General features: G+C 54.5%; 1 protein-coding gene across 7 annotated transcripts in view; it reads left to right on the forward strand.

The window, feature by feature from the left end:
• The window catches only part of MVK (mevalonate kinase), a 34,000-nt gene that overhangs the window by 9,740 nt on the left and 3,450 nt on the right, over positions 1–20,810 (forward strand). For 6 of the 7 annotated variants that reach the window (XM_032301041.1, XM_032301089.1, XM_032301033.1 and 3 more), the window contains 6 exons: positions 2,874–2,977; positions 3,557–3,602; positions 7,459–7,549; positions 7,936–8,052; positions 11,740–11,893; positions 13,132–13,986. In XM_032301041.1, the coding sequence (XP_032156932.1) occupies positions 2,874–2,977; positions 3,557–3,602; positions 7,459–7,549; positions 7,936–8,052; positions 11,740–11,893; positions 13,132–13,283 (664 nt within the window). In that variant the 3' untranslated portion in view covers positions 13,284–13,986. Of the gene's footprint in view, positions 1–2,873; positions 2,978–3,556; positions 3,603–7,458; positions 7,550–7,935; positions 8,053–11,739; positions 11,894–13,131; positions 13,987–20,810 lie in introns of those variants that run through there. The other variant, XM_032301057.1, reaches the window with a different exon arrangement.

The raw sequence follows: 20,810 nt of genomic DNA on the forward strand, positions 1-20,810 counted from the left end.
TTGTTTGTATTTGAATATTGATTGCTTACTGATCTTCACTTTCTCAATTAGACTCTAAGCTCCAAGAAGTCAGGGACCTTGTCTGTTTTGCTTCCTATTGGGAGCTTAGTCACAGGCACCTAGTAGGTGCTCAATAAATACTGAATAAGTGAGTATATCTTGTTGGTGCCATTAAGTTAGTAGCTAAGAGCTTGGGCTCCAGGTCAGCAGATGTGGTTCTGATATAGCAGTGAGTAGCACTGTGATCTCCAGGATGCTGTTTTACCCATCCAAGCCTCAGTTTCCACTTCTGTAAGAAACAGGATAATAATTGTACCTTCCCTGTAGGGTACAATTGGGAGGATTATGGACCATTTCTCAACGGTCCATTTGAAAAAGCATTTAGCACAATGTTTGGCACATGTTAATTAGTGGTATGTTCACTGATGTTAACTCATTATTATTTTTTTTTTTTTGAGACGGAGTTTCACTCATGTTACCCAGGCTGGGGTGCAATGGCGCGATCTCGGCTCACCACAACCTCCGCCTCCGGGGTTCAGGCAATTCTCCTGCCTCAGCCTCCTGAGTTGCTGGGATTACAGGCACGCACCACCATGCCCAGCTAATTTTTTGTATTTTTAGTAGAGACGGGGTTTCACCATGTTGACCAGGATGGTCTCGATCTCTTGACCTCATGATCCACCCGCCTTGGCCTCCCAAAGTGCTGGGATTACAGGCGTGAGCCACCGCGCCCGGCTCAGTTAACTCATTATTAATCATAGCCTCACAGCTACCATGTGAGTTGCAAGTCCATACAAATCCTATTTGACAGATGAGGAAAGAGACTCAGCAGGTAACTGACCTGCTCAGGGCTCCACAGCAAGTAAGTGATTGAATCAGGCACTGTGACCCCAGACGCCCTGTTTTGGGGTGAGCACATCCTGTCTCTTGGTCATTATACAAAGCACTTGTGTGTTTTTTCCATCTCAGTATCCTCAGTGAGACAGACACTATTAGCCCTGTTTGTTCTTTTTTTTAAGATGAAGTCTCTGTAGCCCAGGCTGGAGTGCAGTGGCACAATATCAGCTCACTGCAACCTCTGCCTCCTGGGTCCCGGTTCAAGCAATTCTCCTACTTCAGCCTCCCAAGTAGCTGGGATTACAGGCACAAGCCACCATGCCCAGCTAATTTTTGTATTTTTACTAGAGACGGAGTTTCACCATGTTGGCCAGTCTGGTCTTGAACTCCTGACCTCGTGATCTGCCTGCCTTGGCCTCCCAAAGTGCTGGGATTACAGGTGTGAGCCACGGCGCCCGGCATATTATCTCTGTTTTATGGATGAGAAAACTGAGGGTCTGAGGTGAAGAGGTTGCTCACAGATTCCCAGTGAGTCAGTGGTGGGATGGGCTTCAAAACAGGTTCACTGGCCGGGCACCGTGGTGCCACGCCTATAATCTCATCATTTTGGGAGGCTGAGATGGGCAGATCGCTTCAGGTCAGGAGTTCGAGACCAGCCTGGCCAACATAGTGAAACCCCGTCTCTAGTAAAAATACAAAAATTAGCCAGTCGTGGTGGTGGGTGCCTATAATCCCAGCTACTTGGGAGGCTGAGGCAGGAGAATCGCTTGAACCCGGGAGGTGGAGGTTGCAGTGAGCTGAGATTGCACCACTGCACTCCAGCCTGGGTGACAGAGCAAGATTCCATCTCAAAAAAAAGAAAAAGGAAAAACAAAACCATGCTCACTAAGCAGTGAGCTTACTCCATAGCTCTGCCACTGAGCCATGTCATTCTCAGAGGTCACAGAAACACCTTTAGCTTCTGCTGTTTCACAAGGAAGGAATCTGCAGAAAGGAAACAAAAGCAGAGAGAAAAGAATGGGGAAGTGGGGCTGGTCATTTTGCCTTGTTCCATACTCGTGTTTTGGGTCTGTTCACTTAAACTGTGAGCCCACACCTGGTCTGTGGAAGGCTGCAAGGCCGTGTGCTTGGGAGAGATCCAGACGTGGCTGGGATCAGCCTGGCTCCCCCAGGGGTGTCTGGGGCTCCTGGGGTTCGAATTCATAATGATGGTGCTTTGGATCTATTTGCAGGGCCCTGGGAAACAGTCACACCTCTGCCCGCTCTTCTTAAAGGCAGGCTTGCTTCAGGCGTGGGCGCTTATGCAGAGGTCTGTTATAGTGGCAGTTCCCACCCACTGCTTGTGGACACCTTGCCATCATTAGACACATGCAGCTGGCCTCTGAGGAGGGTGGGGTTCCCATGATCCAGGGAGGAGAGTGAGGCTCAGAGAGGTTAGATAATGGGCCCAGAGTCACTCAGCTAGTAAGAGGCAAAGAAGGGGCCAGGCACAGTGACTCACGCCTGTAATCCCAGCACTTTGGGAGGCCGAGGCAGGCAGATCATGAGGTCAGGAGTTCAAGACCAGCCTGTCCAATATGGTGAAACCCCATCTCTACTGAAAAATACAAAAATTAACTGGGCGTGGTGGTGCACACCTGTAATCCCAGCTACTGGGGAGGCTGAGGCAGGAGAATCGCTTGAACCTGGAAGGCGGAGGTTGCAGTGAGCTGAGATCACACCACTGTACTCCCGCCTGGGCAACAGAGTGAGACTCCATATCAAAAAAAAAAGAGGCAAAGTAGGACCACGAGAGTCCAAAGCCCAGGCTCTTTCAACTGCGCCTGGTGGGCTTCAGAGGGAAGGGCAGGTTCAGCATGCTCCGTAGCTAGAGAGGTTCAGCGTAGACTTGTTCTTTCTGCACTCAAGGGCACACGCTCCTATGCTCCTTGGCCTCCCCTAGCACGGCCTTCAGCCCCTGCCCTCGGCTGCCCCCGGTGGCCCTCCCCAGCCCCACTCCTCACTGCCACAGTAAAGACGAACATCTGTGTCTTCAGGTGGACCAAGGAGGATTTGGAGCTCATTAACAAGTGGGCCTTCCAGGGGGAGAGAGTGATTCACGGGAACCCCTCCGGAGTGGACAATGCTGTCAGCACCTGGGGTAGGCGCTGACTTCAGTTTATTTTATTTTTGTTATTTTAAAAATTCTTATTACAATGGTAGGTGCCCAGGTGTCTATGCTGGTTTGGTAGGAAAAAAATCAATGGATTCCGGGAAAATAACATTTTTCTATTTTGCGGGGAATGGAGAGAAATCTTGGGGCCCTGCCTCATACCCCATGAATCAGAATCTCCGGGGTTGGGACTGGGGCCTGGGAAGCTGCAGCTTCCGCAAGCTCCCCAAGGGCGTTGCGGGTTCAGGCTGCAGAGCCACTGCTGTGGAGTTTGCAGACCACACAGGTGGCCTCCCAGATGCCGAGTCCTGGGCCCTGCCTTCACCATGTGGCCTGTCGGGGGATGCTGGGCAGCCTGTAGGGAGGGGACCCAGGAACCCAAGGCCTGGTGAGAGCTTCCTGGTGGGGCTTCGGGGGCCTTTTGCCCTGCTGCACCTTCTGTAATTGAAGCTGGGCTGACTCATTACTTAGCTTCTTTCCTGTAGGGGGCAAAACAAACCCAACCCAAAGTTCAACCCAATGTGTTAGCTTTTCCCACGGCTCTGACCCGCTGGTTTTTCTCTTTAGGAGGAGCCCTCCGATACCAACAAGGGAAGATTTCATCCTTAAAGAGGTAACTTGGGGGTGGAGCCACACATTCAGCGGTGGCTGCATCCACGTGTCCAGGGTGCAGAGCTCTGCACATTTGGGAAGCACTGTAGGAGGCAGGTGTTCCTGGCTGTCTGTCCCCTGATGTGGCCCTCATAGCCCACAGCTGCAAGGAAGCAGGGGCGGTGGGGAAGACCTGGCAGTTGGTCTTCCTGCTCCCCTTTAGCTCTTAAACTGCAGAGAGATAAGAAAGGGAAACTCATGCAAGGCTGAGCGCGTGGACCCTCAGCTGCTCATTCCTTCATTCTTGTATTTGCTTAGTGAACAAGAACCCATTGCTTCTTGTGTTCCTGATGCTGCTGCCCTGGGCGTAGGATTGGAAAGATAAGGCATGGGTACTGTTTCTAAGGGCTCTCAGTCTGCTTGGGGAGTGGGGACAGATACATACAACAGCACCACAGGCCACATGAGTCACCATGATGGAGGCACGCGGGGCAGAGGCAGGACAGAAGCCCGAGGGAGGCTTGGGCGGGGCTCAGGGCAGAAGTGACATTTGGAGACTCTCAGCCTGTTTTATGTTTCTGTCCCTCGCACTGGAGTCATTGGAATCACAAACGTGCATGTGAGATTTCAGCATCCTCTGTTTCCACACACGGTAGAATTGTTGGGTGTCAGGAATGAAACACGTGGCAGAGGGGAGCCAGGTCCTTTTTGGCTGTTCCCTAAGCCTCTATCAAGTTGTGGGTGGTGTTTGTCCCAGGGCACTTTGCTACCTCCATGGGCCTTTTCGTATCTGTAAGCGTCCTGGGGCTCTCTCTTCTTTACCCAGGGCAGTCTTCATGGACGAGTGGCAAGTCCTGGCCCGCAGCCCCCGCTAGCTGGACCACTCCATTAGTGGCTCAATACCCTGGCCTGTCACTGTGCCACACCTGGGCCCCTGGCTAGACCTCTGGGATCTTCCAGCCCAGCCACACCTCCCTTTCCAAGGCTGTACATCAGGGTTGTCAGCATTGGCACTATGGCTGTTTGGGGTTGGGTCATTCTTTGTGGTGGGGCCACCCTGTGCATTGTAGCCATCCCCAGCCCCTACCTACCAGATGCCAGTAGCACCCTCAGTGCAACAATCAGAAATGTCTTCAGGCATTGCTCAGTGTCCCCTGCACGGCAAAATCACCCTTGCCACCAACCTCCGCACGCCACAGAAGCCAGTAGGAACGTAAAAGAGCTTCCTCGGGCTGCTCCAGCAGTTGTCGCCAGGAGATCCTGGAGGCCCAAGGGCCCAGGTGGAAGCTGGTCTGCCAGCTTCCCCAGATCCACCAGAGCCGGATTGCGTGGAGGATTCTCAGATGGCTGGGCCCCGGCCTGTCCTCGGGAGCCCATGGTCTGTTGGGGAAGGCGGTCGCTCTAATCGTCGGAGAAGAGGTGACAGTGATGGGCATCCTAGATCCCACTGTGAGCCTGGGGAATCATTCATGGAAGTGGTGGCATTTCATTCCTTCAGTGTCTCCTGAGAGCCACTCATGGCTGAAGCACTGGACTCGGCCTTGGAGCTAGAAAACTGATGGAGACGTGGCCGGACACAGTGCACAGTCTACTGGGGGCATCAGGAGAGGAATGAAGAGGCTTTCCAAGTGGGGCAGGCAGGGAACGGCTGGGCGTTGCTGCTGTGCTGGGTGGAGGCACTGGGTCTGCAGGCCTAGGTTTGAGTCCGGCTCTCCTGCCAGCTGGCGCCCTCAGGTGACGCACTTCTCCCAGACCTCCATCTCCTCGTCTGTGTAAGGGGATCCTGAAGACAAAAGCAGAAGCGGCGCTCTGAAGTGCTTAGCTCTTTGCTGGCTGAGTTCATCCATCCTTTCCACAAGTATCATTGAGCACCTACTGTGTGCTGAGCACCAGAGCCTCCGCAGGGAGCAAAACAAAGCCCCGCCTCCATGGAACTCATACTTTGATGGGAGGGGGCAAAAAAGCAGTTGCTCTGTGAGAACATGGCAGGTAATCTTGGGCACCTTTAGGAAACAAGCAGGGTCAGAGGCTAGAAAGGGAAGGAGGGGGCCAGTTAGATGGGGGATGGGGGGCTGCTGCTGAAGGAACATTGCACAGAAAACAATGAGTCACGCCGCTGTGGGGTGGGGCTGGTCCCTGGCGGAGGAAGCGAGGCGCAGAGGTCCTGAGGCAGGAGCATGCGGCCTGGCATACCATGCAGCCGCTGGGAGGTCAGGGTGGCTGAGCGGAGTGAGCACCCTCGGGAGGGAGGAGAGGAGAAGAGGCTGGGGCAGTGGCCAAGCCCAGATCACTCAGGCGCTTCCCCGGCTTCCCCGAGTGGTGCCCACTGGATGGCGTATGAGCCCGGGTCCGGCGGGGCTGGTGACAGGCCTGTCTGTAGAGGACTTGTCTAAGAAAGATGAAGATAGGACACCCAAACTCTTCCCGCCCAGCTGGTTGGGGGCATGGAGCAAACCAACCTTTGCTGCCTGCTGTGAGGTACCACGGGAGCAGATGGCGGCTTCTCAGAGGAGCTGGGGGCCAGGCTCCACGTTAATCCCACGGATGACTTAAGGAGCCTCCCCGCCCCTAACCATGCGTGGTGCCTCTCTAAAGAAAAAATGCATTGTTTGTGAAGTGGATCAAGATGCGGCCTCCCAGAACACTGCCCTTTTGAGGAATGGCTTGTCTTGGAAGGGAAGAGAAAAGCCAAATAGAATGTTCATCTTTTATAAAGTTAAAAAAAAAAAAGCCAGCCTCCAAGGCTGAGAATCGATATTAATTTCATGGGCTTATGGGCAGTGAGATAAAGCGGGTTTCTGGCAGCCCTTTCCAGCCCTGTTGGATTTTACAGTCTTGAACTGTGAAGAGAGCGAATAAAGGTGTCAGGGGCTCTGCCTGTCTCCAGCCGTCTCGGGCCAGAGGAATCCAAATCCCCTGCCCTCCATCCTGGCCTGCAGCCCTCTGAAAGGCAGGGTGGATGGCAAGAAATGTTGGCTTGAGCCCTCAAAGACGGCTCACTACAAGGACAATTGGGATTGTGGCTTTAGGAGGGATTTACACAGCTTCTTGGGGGCAGATGAGGACAATGGGGTCACGCTGGAGAATAAGCTCACTGTGGCTGCCTGGGACACGTCTGTGTGCCAGGGGGCAGCCGAGGGGATGACTGACTCTCGGTAACGACACCTGTTTTAGACCAGGGCCACTGGTCTGGGCACCATCGAGGTACTGCAAGAATGGGCTTAGCGTGCTGGGGACCATCCTCTGTAACCTCGCCCTCCCCTGCAATTTCTGAGCCCGTGCATGGCACTGCCCACACCAGCCAGCCTGGGCATCTTCCCTCTGTGTGATCCATTTCAGGGCCTGTTGCCTGGACTCCAGCTTGGTGGGGGGACCCACACAAGTGAACCCTGGCGCCTCCTTGCACTCACAGCCACTTTGAATTTCTCACTGGATGACTGCTGGGTTTCACCACCTCCGGGAGCACACAGGCCACTCCGCCTGCCAGAAATCCTCACCCTGCTAGCTCTTACCCTGGTAGTTTCTTACTCTTCCTCAGTTCTCAGTGTCTACATCATGCCAGGAAAACCTTTCCGGACCTTCTCCCATCTCCCCTCCCTCGACCTGGTCCCAAGACCCAGCTGTGCCTAGCGCGTTGTAGGTCCCAGTTTAAGTTGAATGAATAAATGAGTGAAAAGCCAAGGGAGAACGGCTACCCGCCTGGGAGCTGGGTTGGAGGTGCAGCTGCGGCCAGCAGCGGAAGCCCCATCCAATGTCACCTCCTGTGCCTCCCTTATTCCTCTGTATCAGGGTGGGGCGCCTTCCCGGACTGCTCCCAGTCCTGACCCAGCTCCTGCGTCTTGAGTTCAGTGTGGCCCTGTCTCCTCTTCACCCTGCAGGCCGCCGGCTCTCCAGATCCTGCTGACCAACACCAAAGTCCCTCGCAGTACCAAGGCCCTCGTGGCTGGCGTCAGAAACAGGCTGCTCAAGGTGACTCCTGTTCCCTTCCTGGGCAGATTTTGGGAAGGCCAGGACACAATTACATTTGGATTTTCGAGGTCTCCCTCTGGCTGCTGGGTTATGGGGGTGTGGTGGGCGGTGGTGGCCCTTGGGGAGGTGGTTTTGGCAGAAAAGAAGGTATTGCCCATGTTCATAGCCTGGCCAGGAGGCAGGACGGGGACTCTGAAAACGACAGTGGTCTGGCTCATTAGGCACCCTGACTCTGCAGCTGGGAAGGCAAAAAAGCCAGGCCCAGAAGGAGGGACAGTTTCCTCAGAGGATGGGTGAGGGCTCTGGGAACACCTCCACCCACTGCAGGGGCAGCTGCGCCACATCTGCCTGCCCCCAGCCTCACCAGCCCTTCTTTTCTTCTCCAGTTCCCAGAGATCGTGGCCCCACTCCTGACCTCGATAGATGCCATCTCCCTGGAGTGTGAGCGCGTGCTGGGAGAGATGGGGGAGGCCCCAGCCCTGGAGCAGTACCTCGTGCTGGAAGTAAGAGCCTGTCCGCAGGAACCGGGGTTGCTCAGTCCACCACTGTCCAAGGCAGTGGCTCTGCAATCTGGCAGTGCTCAGAACCCCCCAGGAACCAGCACACAGGCCAGGTCCTGCCTCTGGCCTGTGCTCTCAGAAGCCCCCGGCCTAGGCCCAGGTCTCTGTGGGCCACACAGGTGTATCTTATTTTCAGGCGTCTTCCCAGATGATTCTGAGTAATTGGGAGAGTACAGGGAAGGAGGTCAGGGCCTGGCTCGTGCTAAGTACAGTGGACCGGGTTTGGGGTCATGTGTAGGGAGCGCCAGCCCACCTAGATGGATGGGGATGTGGCCGACACAGCGCTCTGCTGGTGCAGGGGCGACTTCCTCCTTGCTCTCTCGCCTGCCGTTGCCAACTACGTGGGTGCATTCAACACCTACTTACCAACCGCCTGCTTCGGGTCAGACGGGTCCTAACTATTTTTTTCATGATCGTAACCCCGTCTACCACCATTTGCATAATTCTAGCGTAGAGGTTATCACGTTGTACTTGGAGTGTGATCAGGCCTGTGTGTGAATCCCAGCTCCACTTCCGCTGGCCGTGTGGCCTCGCTGGAGTGTCTTAAGAACACTCAGATTAGACAGGCGCAGCGGACGTGTAGCGTTAGCACTTTGGGAGGCCAAGGCAGGTGGATTGCTTGAGCCTAGAAGTTTGAGACCAGGCTGGGCAACATGGTGAAACGTTGTCTCTACAAAAAATACAAAAGTTAGCCAGACGTAGTGGTGCGTGCCAGTAGTCTGAGCTACTCGAGAGGCTGAGGCAGGAGGATCACTTGAGCCCGGGAGGTCAATCTGTAGCCTGGGTGACAGAGTAAGACCTTGTCTCACCAAAAAAAAAAGGCAGCTTGGAGTCTCATGGGTGACACATAAGCACAATGTCTGGTATGCCATGAGCTCAGGAAACCCAAGGGCCCAGCCTCCCCCTGGACACGGTCCATCTGGCCTGGTGAATATGGACTGACATTAGCCATCTGGCTGCCTTGCAGAGTAGAGGATCAGGCGGCCCCTAGCTGCCGTAGTCGGCTCTGCAGCAGCCGTCAGTGAAGGGACAGGAGGGGACCCCCTTGAGAGGGGTGTGTGGTCTCCGTGTCACCACAGTCCCTGCCTCTGTAGTCATTGCCTGGTGCCTCCCAGTCCCTTTGTGGGCATTCAAGTCTGTAGCCCCTGTGCTGAGTGGAAGCTGTCACTAAACCAAGCCTTTTACAAATGAGTTTTTCACTTGATCCTTACAACCACCGCCCTGTGAAGTAGGTGTCTCATCCCTGTTTTACAGATGTAAAAACTGAGGTCTGAAGAGGGACTTCCCCCAAGGTTATCCAGCTAGTGAGTGGCCGAACCAGGGCTCCAGCCGACGGACTGGTCTGTCCCTTTACTCATCAGATCTGTCACGAGCACCTACTATGTGCCAGGGCAGAGCCGCCGCCGAATCCCTGTGTTTCTGCCCTCATTCCTTCCATCTTTGTCTTCCTGGCTCTCCATTCCTTCCATGTAGAAAGGAGGGAACGCAGTCCCCGTGAGTGGGAAATTAATAGTGATAGAACACTGCCTAAAATACACCCTGTCGAGCCCCTGGAGAACGCCAGCGAGCAGCACGTTGATTATACATTGTGTGTATTTTCAGTGTGGCAGCCGCTGAAATGTGCAGCGCTGCTCCTGGACAGCTTTGCACTCAAACCAGCGAACTGTTCTCCCGTGTCACAGCCTGTCATCTGATCCTTGACAGATTTTGGATCAGAATGTGACAGGTGTCTGGAACCTGCCTCGGCAGCGTGACACCTGGCGCTCAGGCGCAGAACGCGGCCCCCAGAAGTCTTCTCTCACATCCAGCCCGTTGGGCTGGTGAAAAGCACCCGGGGCTGCCACTGAGCCATCATGCCTGTCTGCTCATTTGTCAAAAGCGACGGGCTTGGCAGGGGGTGTGGTTTGAGGCAGGCTCGTGGGGAGGGCCACCCCAACCCTGCCTGACCAGCCGTCCCCACGCATCTGCAGAGATGCCTCAGTGATTGGCAACTCCTGGTGTCCAGGCAATCCAGGTGCCCCGGAGCAGAGCTTCACACAGAAGTGTGGGATGCCAGGGGTGCTCTCAGAGGCAGGGTGGGCAGAGCTTCATGTTAGGCAGACCCAGCTTCCAGTGCCAGCTTGGTACCTTACTAGCTCAGTGATCTTAGGCAAGTCACTACTTCTCTGAGCCTCTGTTATCCCCTTTGTAAAGTGGGGATGAGGGTAACAGACCTGTGAAAAGGTAACAGACCTGTGAAAATACTAACAGCACATACCTCTAATAGCCAGGCATTGAACAGAAAACTCACCTTGTTTCATCATCAGGGCAAGGAAGCAGATACTATTTTTTTTTCCTTTTTTTTGAGACAGAGTCATCTTGCTCTGTTGCCCAGGCTGGAGTGCAGTGGCGCGATCTCAGCTCATCGCATCCTCCACCTCCCAGGTTCAAATGATTCTCGTGTCTCAGCCTCCTTAGTAGCTGGGATTATGAGTGCGCACCAGCATACCTGGCTAATTTTTGTATGTTTAGTAGAGATAGTGTTTTGCCATGTTGGCCAGGCTGATCTTGAACTTCTGACCTCAAGTGATCCACCTGCCTCGGCCTCCCAAAGTGCTGGGATTACAGGCGTGAGCCACCACACCCTGCTGAGGCAGATACTCCTATGACCCCAATTTATGAGCAGGAGACAGACCCAGCGCAGAAGACCTCATCCAAGGACACACGACCAAGAAGGGGCAGAGCCGAGACTTGAACACAGGTCTCCTTAACTCCAAACCCTGTGGTTTTTACTTCCTGATGGCTGGAACCATCCTTAGAGCCCCAGCACGTTGTGGGCGTTTGGTAAATGGAATCTAGATACTCGGTGCCTGGGTGGTAGAAGCTGTGAGTTTTATTTTTTCATCCACATGCATCTTGTTGGATTCTTGCAGAGCAGGAAGTTTATCCTGCATAATTGAAGAAACCCACACAAACCGCTGTTTGCCCACTTATGGACTTGCTGGAGTTACAGCTAGTTCTTACTCTGAAACCAGACCCCGAGGCAGCTGTAGGGAGGCATATGGAGACATTTTCTCTTGAAAATGACAGAAATCCATTTCAACCAGGCTTTTGCAGAAAAGGAATACATTGGCTGAGAAGCCAATATTGACTGAGAAGACCAGAGGTAAATGGCTTCAGGTATAGTTTGATCCAGGGGCTGAAATAATGTGGTCGGGAATCTGTCCATCTTCTACGTAATATCTGACCATGAGGCAAGACAGATCATCCTGGCGGCTTGTATCTGAAGTTAATGATTTTAGCAGCTGTAGTGGAAAGGGGCAGAGGAAACCCTGGGAGGGCCGTGATTGGCCCAGCATGGCCCACATGCCCATCCCTGATCAGTCACCAATGCCAGAGGCTTCTGTGACCAGCCCCAGGATATGTGCTCACCGCTATGGTGAAGGCTATGCTCAGCTCTACCCAAGCTCCATGAGAAATGCTGCAGGGGAGGATTCTTTTATAAGTGGAGAGGGCCAGCGTACCCGCTAGGCAAAGCCAATAGTTGTCCCCAGCCAACAACTGTCAGATGGACGAGGCAGGCACAGGGGTGGGCATGGTACCTCGGCCTCAGGCAGGCCGAGTGGGAACAGATGGAACCTTCTCCCCTAGGAGCTCATTGACATGAACCAGCACCATCTGAATGCCCTCGGCGTGGGCCACGTCTCTCTGGACCAGCTCTGCCAGGTGACCAGGGCCCATGGACTGCACAGCAAGCTGACTGGTGCAGGTGGCGGTGGCTGTGGCATCACACTTCTCAAGCCAGGTATACCTGGGGCTGGGTGGGCCAGGCTGCCAGCCTGGGCTCGTAAAAGGGGTCCACCTGGAGAATTCCCTTGAAAGGAAAAAGAGGCCTGGAAACATGTCAGCTCTGCTGCGTGGCCTTAGCAAGTTAATTAACCTCTCTGTGTCTTCGTTTCCTCCTTGGTAAAATAAGGATGAGAGTCTCTAGGTTGCAAGATCATTGCCCAGATTCAAGGACGAAAGTGTACCTAGAGAGCCTGGTGCAGGGCTGGGCTGTGGCCGGGGCTCCTGTCATCAGGGTTGTCCCCACAAGCTTGGGGAGTAACCAGGGCATTGGCACTCTCCATGTCTGCCTCACCCTGCCCCACTTGCACCCCTTGACATGGTCAGGATGGGGTTGATCTTGCTACAGAACAAAGGGGTTTCCTTCCCGTTCATCTGGGGAAAGAGCAAGACCGAGTAATGGGCTTGGCTTAGGAAGCCACCTGTGCGGTGCCTGGGGGCCTGGCAAGGGGCTTCCACTGGTGTCTACCACCTGACACCTACCGCTGTCCTCAGGCTCATTCCTGGCCTACAGTAGGCACTAAACGTTCCCACCTGCCTCTGTTTCCCTCCGTGTTCCTTGTCCCTTACTGCTCTTTTTCTTTCCCTTCCCATCTTTATCTCCTCTCTGTTCTTCATCTTCCTTTCCCCTCTGCTTTGCACTGAACCCCGTTGGCCTCCAGCCATCCCCTCCCCCCAGTGGTGGCTAAAGGCCTCAGGAGGTGGCCACATCCTCACTCCAGCAGACCCCCACTGTTGGTTCCTAGTTCAGCGCCCATGATGATGGTGGGACTTGACATTTCTGGAGTGTGCCTGCTGTACCAGGTGTTGTGCCAGGCACTTTACGTGCATTATTTCCTGTAAGCCTCCCTGGGGTCTGCAGGGGTTGGCATTAGCCGAATTCCCAGATGAGGAGACTGAGACTGACAGAGGGGATGTCACTCATCTGAGGTCACACGACCAGCACAAGGCAAGGCCAAGTCCTTGTGCCTTTACAGCCCATGTTTTTAAGTCTTGCTCCCCAAAGCCCTGGGGCGTGCGAGGCTGGGCATTTCAGTGCACAGAGGGGCTGCAGGTAGTCTCTGGGCCTCATGGGCCTGTTGGCTCAGGTGGGGTCACAGCCAGGAAGGCACAGCAGGAAGACCCGGGCATTTGCCTTGAATACGACGAGCCGAGGGAGCAGAGTTGTCAAGGGTGACCTACTTTCCCTCCCCACAGGGCTGGAGCAGCCAGAGGTGGAGGCCACGAAGCAGGCCCTGACCAACTGTGGCTTTGACTGCTGGGAAACCAGCATCGGTGCCCCCGGTGTCTCCGTCCACTCAGCCACCTCTCTGGACAGCCGAGTCCGGCAGGCCCTGGATGGCCTCTGAGAGGAGCCGCAACACTGCAGCCCCACCCAGAGGCCCCTTTCTGGAGTATTCTGGGGGCTGCAGCTCGCCCCTGTATGGCCAGCAGGCACCCAGCTCCTGACACTGCCGGAGGGGCCCCAGCCGCTCGCGATGCCTTTCCTGCGGAGCTCTGCAGGCCAGCGGTGGGACCTAGGGAGGCATGGTCTGTGCTCTGCATCCTCTGGAGCCAGCCAAGCAGGGGCCCAGGAAGATCCTCTGAGGCTCCAGACCTGAGACGAGAGGGCTGCTTCCCCAGGCTCCCACAGTCCCATCTGCATCGGGCCCGTGCCTTGGCCTGCGATCTTGCTGGCCGCCTGGGTCAGGTGCTCCGATGCTCCGATGCTGGGGCCGGGTTCCGAAAGCAATGAAGTGCCTTCTCTCTCCCTCAGCAGGAACTGCCCCATCTCTCAGGGCCAGGTCCCTCCCTTCTCCAGGAAGCCTTCCCTTACCTCTTGTCCCTCCCTCCCAGAGCACCTGCTGTGTGGCTGGCTCATTCAGCACTTGGTGTGGCCTTCCCTTCTACCTGGCGGGTTGGGGCGGGGCGGGGCAGGGCTCCCCCAGGGGCTGTCCAGGAGGCAGCAGCCTGGTTAAATAAGGCAGGGTCAATGTGCAGTTTCTTCCAATCTGTACCTGAGAGGTTTGCAAAAAAGATGGCAAAGGGAAAATAAAAAGATTTTGTGTCAACCACAGACTGGGAGGCTCCAGGCCACCAGCACCCTCCTCCTCTGTCCCTGTCCCCTCTCCAGCTGTTTCCTTCATGGAGCTCTTCAGCAATGGAGGGAAATAAGGGTTTGGGGTCACTTTGTTGTGTGTCTTGGGGATGAGGTGGCTTTTCCCAGGTGGCCATTGCTGGACAGGGACCGGGACACGTCTGCCAGGACGAGGCTCTCAGTCCATCGGCACAACGCCAGGCTGCTTCTCAGAGGGAGAAGCTGAGCTTCCTAGCTCCAGAATCACAAGCACCCACAAGTGCACAGACCTGTGTAAGGCAGGAAAGCAGAACTCACCTCGCTCCTGGGCACGCCTTCCTTTCTGAAATTAACTGGCCAGGTAGAGAAAACAGACTCACGTGTGCATAGCCCGGGTGCCTCGCACGCCCTTCCCCCAACCCCCACCGGCCCTATTTGAACTTTATATTGCAGTCAGCTTGGTGCTTTCCAAAATGATAGCATCCATCAGGAAACCCTTGTAGTTGGCGCCTTGCCAGCCAGACTCTTGGGAGCCACGGATCTGCAAAGAGGCCGAGTGGAAAGATGTGGAAAGGTGGAGGTCGCCGCAGGGATTTCAGGATGTGGTTAAAGCGACTCGGTGCGCGTCTGCCCTTGGCCACTAGGGGGCAGCTGGCGCCCTTCCCTGCTGTTGTCTTCCTGGGGAGGGTAATGAGCAGGGGCGGAGCTCCACCCGGACGCCAGGCTTGGGCCGTGCCTGGGGTTACTGCTGGGAACGTGAGAGTGAAGGGAGGGCGCCTGCCCCAGCTTAACTTGAAGAAATGGCCCCAGCATCATTGATGGCTGTTCCCTGCCCCTTCCCCTAAAAACGCAACGCTTAAAGCAGTAGTGTTAATACTGAGCGCGCACCGTGTGCTAGGCGTGCCCATGCATCACTCCTTCTCATCTTTGCCCCGTCTCACGGTCACTGCTAGTCTCATCCCCGTTTTACAGACCAGGAAACCAAAGCTCAGAGAGATCGAGCCACTTCTCCAAGGCCACACAGCTCTTCAGCATCTGAGGCCAGTTCAAACTGACTGCAGAGCCTGCTCTCAGCCCCAGCATGTGTCTGCTGGGCGGGGTCTGCATGCGGCCTCACCACTATTTTTCAGCCTTCTGTGCTCCGGCTCGTTTTTCTGGATTCGGATGTACTTCCCCCGGGCTGGGTCCCGTTCCCGCATGTGTTGACTGAGCATCCAGGCCAGAGGCTGCTGTGTCCTCAGTGATGGCGCCCGCTGACAACCAGGCTCCAGCCTGTGGGGGGCGGGCCTGGGAGCCTCCCCAGGCTTCCATAGATGCCTGCGGCAGCTGTGGAATGGGTGCAGGGGACAGAGGCTGAGACCCTCTCTCATTCCCTGGGGACAGGATGTCACTCCTGGGGGGGAGGCCAACTCAGTGCTCTTGCTCCAGTGAAGCAGAGCCAGTGCGCCTTGGTCAGAGCAGTTGTTCAACCCCACCGCCACTGCAGCCACCCTGTGGGCCTGGTGTCACGCTCCTGGCTGCCTTGTAGACAGTTGGTGCGTACGGCTGTCACCCGTTCTCTATTGCCGACTGCAGTGGTCCTCTTGGCTGCACCTTGGAGCCACCTGGGGAGCTTCTAAAAGACCCACGAATTCCTGGCCCCACTTTAACTCAGATAATCTGAGTTAATCTGTCTCAGCGGTATCTTTTTTAAAAGACAGCTTTTGAAAGCTCCCAGGTGATTCTAAAGTGTGACCTAGCAGGGCATTGTGGTGCATACCTGTAGTCCCAGCTACGCAGGACGTTGAGGCGGGAGGATCGCCTGAGCCCAGGAGCTGGAGGCCACAGTGAGCTATGATGGTGCCACTGCACTCCAGCCTGGGTGACAGAGTGAGACCTCGTCTCTAAAAGATGATATTTTTTAAAATAATAAAATGCAGCCAGGGCTGAAGATGCCAAACCAGATGACCCCACGGTCATCTCTGCACGCCATTGTGGTGGCTGAGCACTTCAGCCCTGCCCACATCCTGGCCATGTGACCTTGGGCGAGACAGCTTACCTCTGGAGGCCACCTCATCGGGAAAGTGGGACTCACAGTACCCACCTCATGGAGGTTTCATGGGGATCGAACGAGAAAATACACAGAAGGTCCTTGACACGATGCCTGGCGCATGGTAAGTGCTCCGTAAATACTCATGATTAGAACTGTCTTATGCTGAAAAACAAGTGTGTCCCCCAGAGCCCCCAAACCTCAGAATAGTGCACAGAGCTGGCTCAAGGCACCCTAGCAAGATGGTCCAAAGCCCCGAGGTTGAGATCCCTTGGGTCGATGTTGGAGAAGCGTACCTAATGCCCACCAGCTTTCCCACCCCCCTACTTCCTCCAGAGAGGCAGTCACATAGCACCGGTGCCCTCTTTGCCAGGGGAACAGCAGTGCTGTTCAAGTCATTCGCTGGAGCCGCTCCCAGCCTCTGCAGCCTGAAGTTCTCCGCGAATTTCCCTGGTTCTGGCAAGGGTCTTGCATTGGGAGGCAGGCTGGAAATAGTGTGAGTTCTCCCAGAGAGAGGAGCTGCTGTGGTTGCACTGATGTCGTTTCTGTCAGTGAGGAGTCCTTTGGTATTTTTTTTTTTTTTTTTTTTGAGACAGTCTTGCTCTGTCACCCAGGCTGGAGTGCAGTGTCATGATCTTGGCTCGGTGCAACCTCCATCTCCTGGGTTCAAGCAATTCTCCCACTTCAGCCTCCTGACTAACTGGGATTACAGGAGCCCGCCACCATGCTCGGCTAATTTCTGTATTTTTAATGGAGACGGGGTTTCTGCCACGTTGGCCAGGCTGGTCTCAAACTCCTGACCTCAGACGATCAACCCACCTCGGCTTCCTAAAGTGCTGGGATTACAGGTGTGATCTATTACACCCGGCCTGGTGAGGAGCCTTTCTTCACCAAGAACGTTTCTGTGGCAGCTAGCGGCCAGTCGCGTTGGTGGCTGGCTCCAGGTCAGCAGGCGCGGTGGGGGGGCCAGCCCTGCCATTTGCTCGTGCTTGGTCCATCAGCTGCTTTCCCTCCAGGGCTGCCTTCGCCCTCATTTCCTCCACTAGTGCTCTTCAGAGGACGCCTGGCTTAGTGGCCCGCACCTCGCAGCTGTCTCCTTCCCCAGCCCTTCCTGGTTTCCAGCTAATTTTGGATAAATTCTTTGGTTGTCTCTTAGCACCTGCTGTCTTCTAGGAAGGGGCAGAGAGCTGGGTTTGAGGCCAGGCATCCTGGTTGCAGAGTCTGAGCTCTTTAGTTTTCAAATTATAAGATTTTTACTATTACAAAAACAGTATATATACACTATAGAAAAAATACAGATGAGCAGCAATAATGTCAGAGCACTGTGTTTTTACCATGCAGAGATTACACCATTAACAGCTGCCACCTTTCCCTGTGTGTGTGTGTGTGTGTGTGTGTGTGTGTCTACGTCTACGTGTGTACATGCTATTTGATCAAGTGAGATCATTCTGCACATGCTATTTTATTACCTGCTTTTTTGGTTTCCGGTCACCTGTGTCATATCTCTTCACCTCTAATGCCCAGGCCTTAGTCACATTTCCTCCAGTTAGCCCCAGGTGTCCAGCACCCTGTCTAATGCCACACATACAGCCCTGGCTTCTCTTTTAATCTAGCACAGCAGCCCTGCATACACACACACACACACACACACACACACACACACACACGTTCACACCTGTTTTCCTCCATTATATGACTTGCTGAAGAGTCCCAGCTAGTCATCCTCTGGAATGCCCTGTCTTCTACACTGGTCATGTAACACGCCAGGCAGGTGCTAAACCCCTCGGGCATCATTCCACTGAATTCCTACCTCAACCCTGCAGTGCAGGCACAACACAACCACAATTCCTGTCCAAATCCTGGGGCCAGATGTGACGTGGAATGGAGGATTTTGCAGGTTCTAGGGAGAGACCCCCTGGCCCATGGTTCATCCCGCGTGGCATCTGGGCAGCACCACCCACCCCCTACTCTAGTAACAAGTACGAACAGTCCCACTAAGTGGAGCAGAGGCCATAAATAATAGCTGAACCTCTGTGGCCTGGCCTTTTCATTTTTTTAATGAGACAAGGTCTTGCTCTGTTGCCCAGGCTGGAGTGCGGTGGTGAGATCACAGCTCACTGCAGCCTCAACCTCCCAAGCTCCAGCAAGCCTCCCACCTCAGCCTCCCAAGTAGCTGAGACCACAGGCACGTGCCAGCACACCCTGACACTTTTTCTACTTTTTGTAGAGATGGGGTTTTGCTAGGTTGCCCAGGCTGGTTTCCAACTCCTGGGCTGAAGCAGTACTCCCGCCTCAGCCTCCCAAGGTGCTGGGATTACAGGTATGAGCCATCATGCCCCACCTGCTGCTCTTGCTGACACATGAATTTTGATGCCAAGGTCCTCGGTTTCAGAGTGTCTTGGGTTGTGGGCCTGAATTATTTTCCCATTTTTTAGAGAAGCCGACAGATGCTCTCAGACAGGCTCAGTGACTCACCCAAGGGAGTTTGCTCTGGTTTGAACCCTGTCAGTTTGGCTGGACATGACCTCCTACTCTGCAGGGTCTGACCAGAGCCCATCTTTGTCGCTTGGGGTGAGAGGGCTCTGTGCTGGCAAGTGGGGGCTGAGACGCTGTCCTGCCTGGTACAGGAGAAGGGCAAGGGCCCCCGGGTCCCAGGTTACTGGCTGACGCTATTAAGTCAAACCAGAGTTTTCTGTCTTTTTTTTTCACCATAAACCTTGTAATGTGACAAACGAGGCTGCAGAAAAATGGCCAAGTGACAGGCTGTGACTTCAGCTTCTGGCCTCTCTTGGGGTTTCTATGTCCTCCCCAAAACCAGAGCAGCAATGAGGGGACCACAGTCCGAGGGAGGGAGAGGGGCTCCCTCTCCTCCCAGACCACCCCCTGCCTCCCTCCAGACCTAGGGAGGGCATAGGGGAGGCCTGAGTGCATTGATTCTTGCCACGCTCGGGCTTACAGAGCAGGGAGCCTCTTGCACATAGCGGGTAAGAGAGAATGCCAGCTGGGCCTCTTTTACAGGCGTCTGAGCCAAACCTCTGTGCCCCCTCACTCAGAGGTTAACAAGATCTGATATACATGTTTTTTAATCTTTTTTTTTTTTTTTTTTTTTTTTTAAGAGAAAAGATCTCCCTCTGTCACCCAGACTGGAGTGCAGTGGTGTGATCACAGCTCGCTGTAGCCTCGAACTCCAGGGTTTAAGCAATCCTACCACAGCCTCCTGAGTAGCTCAGACCACAGGCTCATGCCACCATGCCTGGCGAATTGTTTTTTATTTATTTATTTTTTGTAGAGACAGGATCTCTATGTTGCCCAGGCCGGCATGTTGTCCCGGGCTCAAGTGATCCTCCCACCTCGGCCTCCCAAAGCGCTGGGATTACAGGCGTGAGCCACTGCACCTGAGCTGTTACACATATTTCAAATCTGATCAGGAAAGCGTCCATTTTGAGGCATTTGAGTACTGCACAGGCTGAAGTCAGGGTGTCCCCCTTGGATGCTCAAGGGGCACTGAGGCTGTCCTAGGCACCTGGACATCCTCCCTGCCCAGAGAAAGAAGCTGCCAGAGCCTGCCACCACCAAGGGCTGCAGGCAGGGTCCCACCCCTTCCTCATGACAACTATTCATTCAGCAGATGTTAAATGTACAACTTCTATGTGCCAGGAACTGGGCCAGGCCCCAGGGCAGTGAGGTGACTGACCAGCACGGCTCCTGCCACTCTTTGGCATGCTGGCCGTGGTTCTGGAGCCTTTCACATTGCTTCCTCCATCCAGACTCATGGCAAGCCCAGGAGGAAAGTGTGGTGAACCCCGTTTTATACAGCAGGAAACAAGCCCAGAGGGGAAGTCCTTGCTCCAAGTCATGTAGTCCTCAGCTGCAGAATCGCAGCACTGAGACAGCTCTCTGGATTCCAAGTACAGCGCTCTCCTGTGTCACCCTGACTGTCTGCCCCAGATGCGAGGGTGAGCGTTTGTGGGAGAAGGGAGGTGAGCAGGACATGGAGAGGGGAAGGCAAGGAGAAAACCAAATGAAACAGGACAAGGTGGCTTGCTGTGTGACCTTAGGCAGATCTCTTGCCCTCTCTGGGCCTCATTTTTCTTATCCATACAAATAAGTGTCTGCTTCCTCTGCCAGAAGCTCCCATGCCCTCACTTAATCCTCCCAACAATCAGTGTTTTGTGGACTCTGGTCTCAGACAGATCTGCCCTTGATCCGTGGGGCCTGACTACTTCCAGCTGTGGGGCCTTAGGCAGGCCAACCTGATTTTCTCTGAGGCTCAGGTGCCTCATCAGTAACGTAGAAATACTAGAAATAATGCACATCTAAAATGCAGCTCAGGCCGGGCGCTGTGGCTCATGCTGTCATCCCAGCACTTTGGGAGGTTGAGGTGGACAGATCGCTTGAACCCAGGAATTGGAGACCAGCCTGGATGACATGGCAAAACCCCTTCTCTGCCAAAAATACAAGAAATCAGCTGGGCATGGTGGCACATGCCTGTCATCCCACCTACCCGAAAAGCTGAAGTGAGAGGATTGCTTGAGCCCGGGAGGTCGAGACTACAGTGAGTCACAATCACGCCACTGCACTCTAGCCTAGGCGACAGAGCGAGACCCTGTCTCCAAAGATAAATAAGTAAATAAAATATAGCCTGGCACCTAGTACGTAGTGTCAGCACCCAGGGGATAGGAGCTATTGTTATTATCAGAGAGGGGGAAACTGAGGCTCAGAGAGGTGACGCAACCGCTCAGAGGTGGCTAAGCCAGGATTTGAACCCAATAGGATTGACTCCAAAGCCCG

The sequence above is a fragment of the Sapajus apella genome, unplaced genomic scaffold, assembly GCF_009761245.1.
Source record: "Sapajus apella isolate SASKATOON/1434 unplaced genomic scaffold, GSC_monkey_1.0 scaffold2, whole genome shotgun sequence".
Lineage (NCBI taxonomy): Eukaryota > Metazoa > Chordata > Mammalia > Primates > Cebidae > Sapajus > Sapajus apella.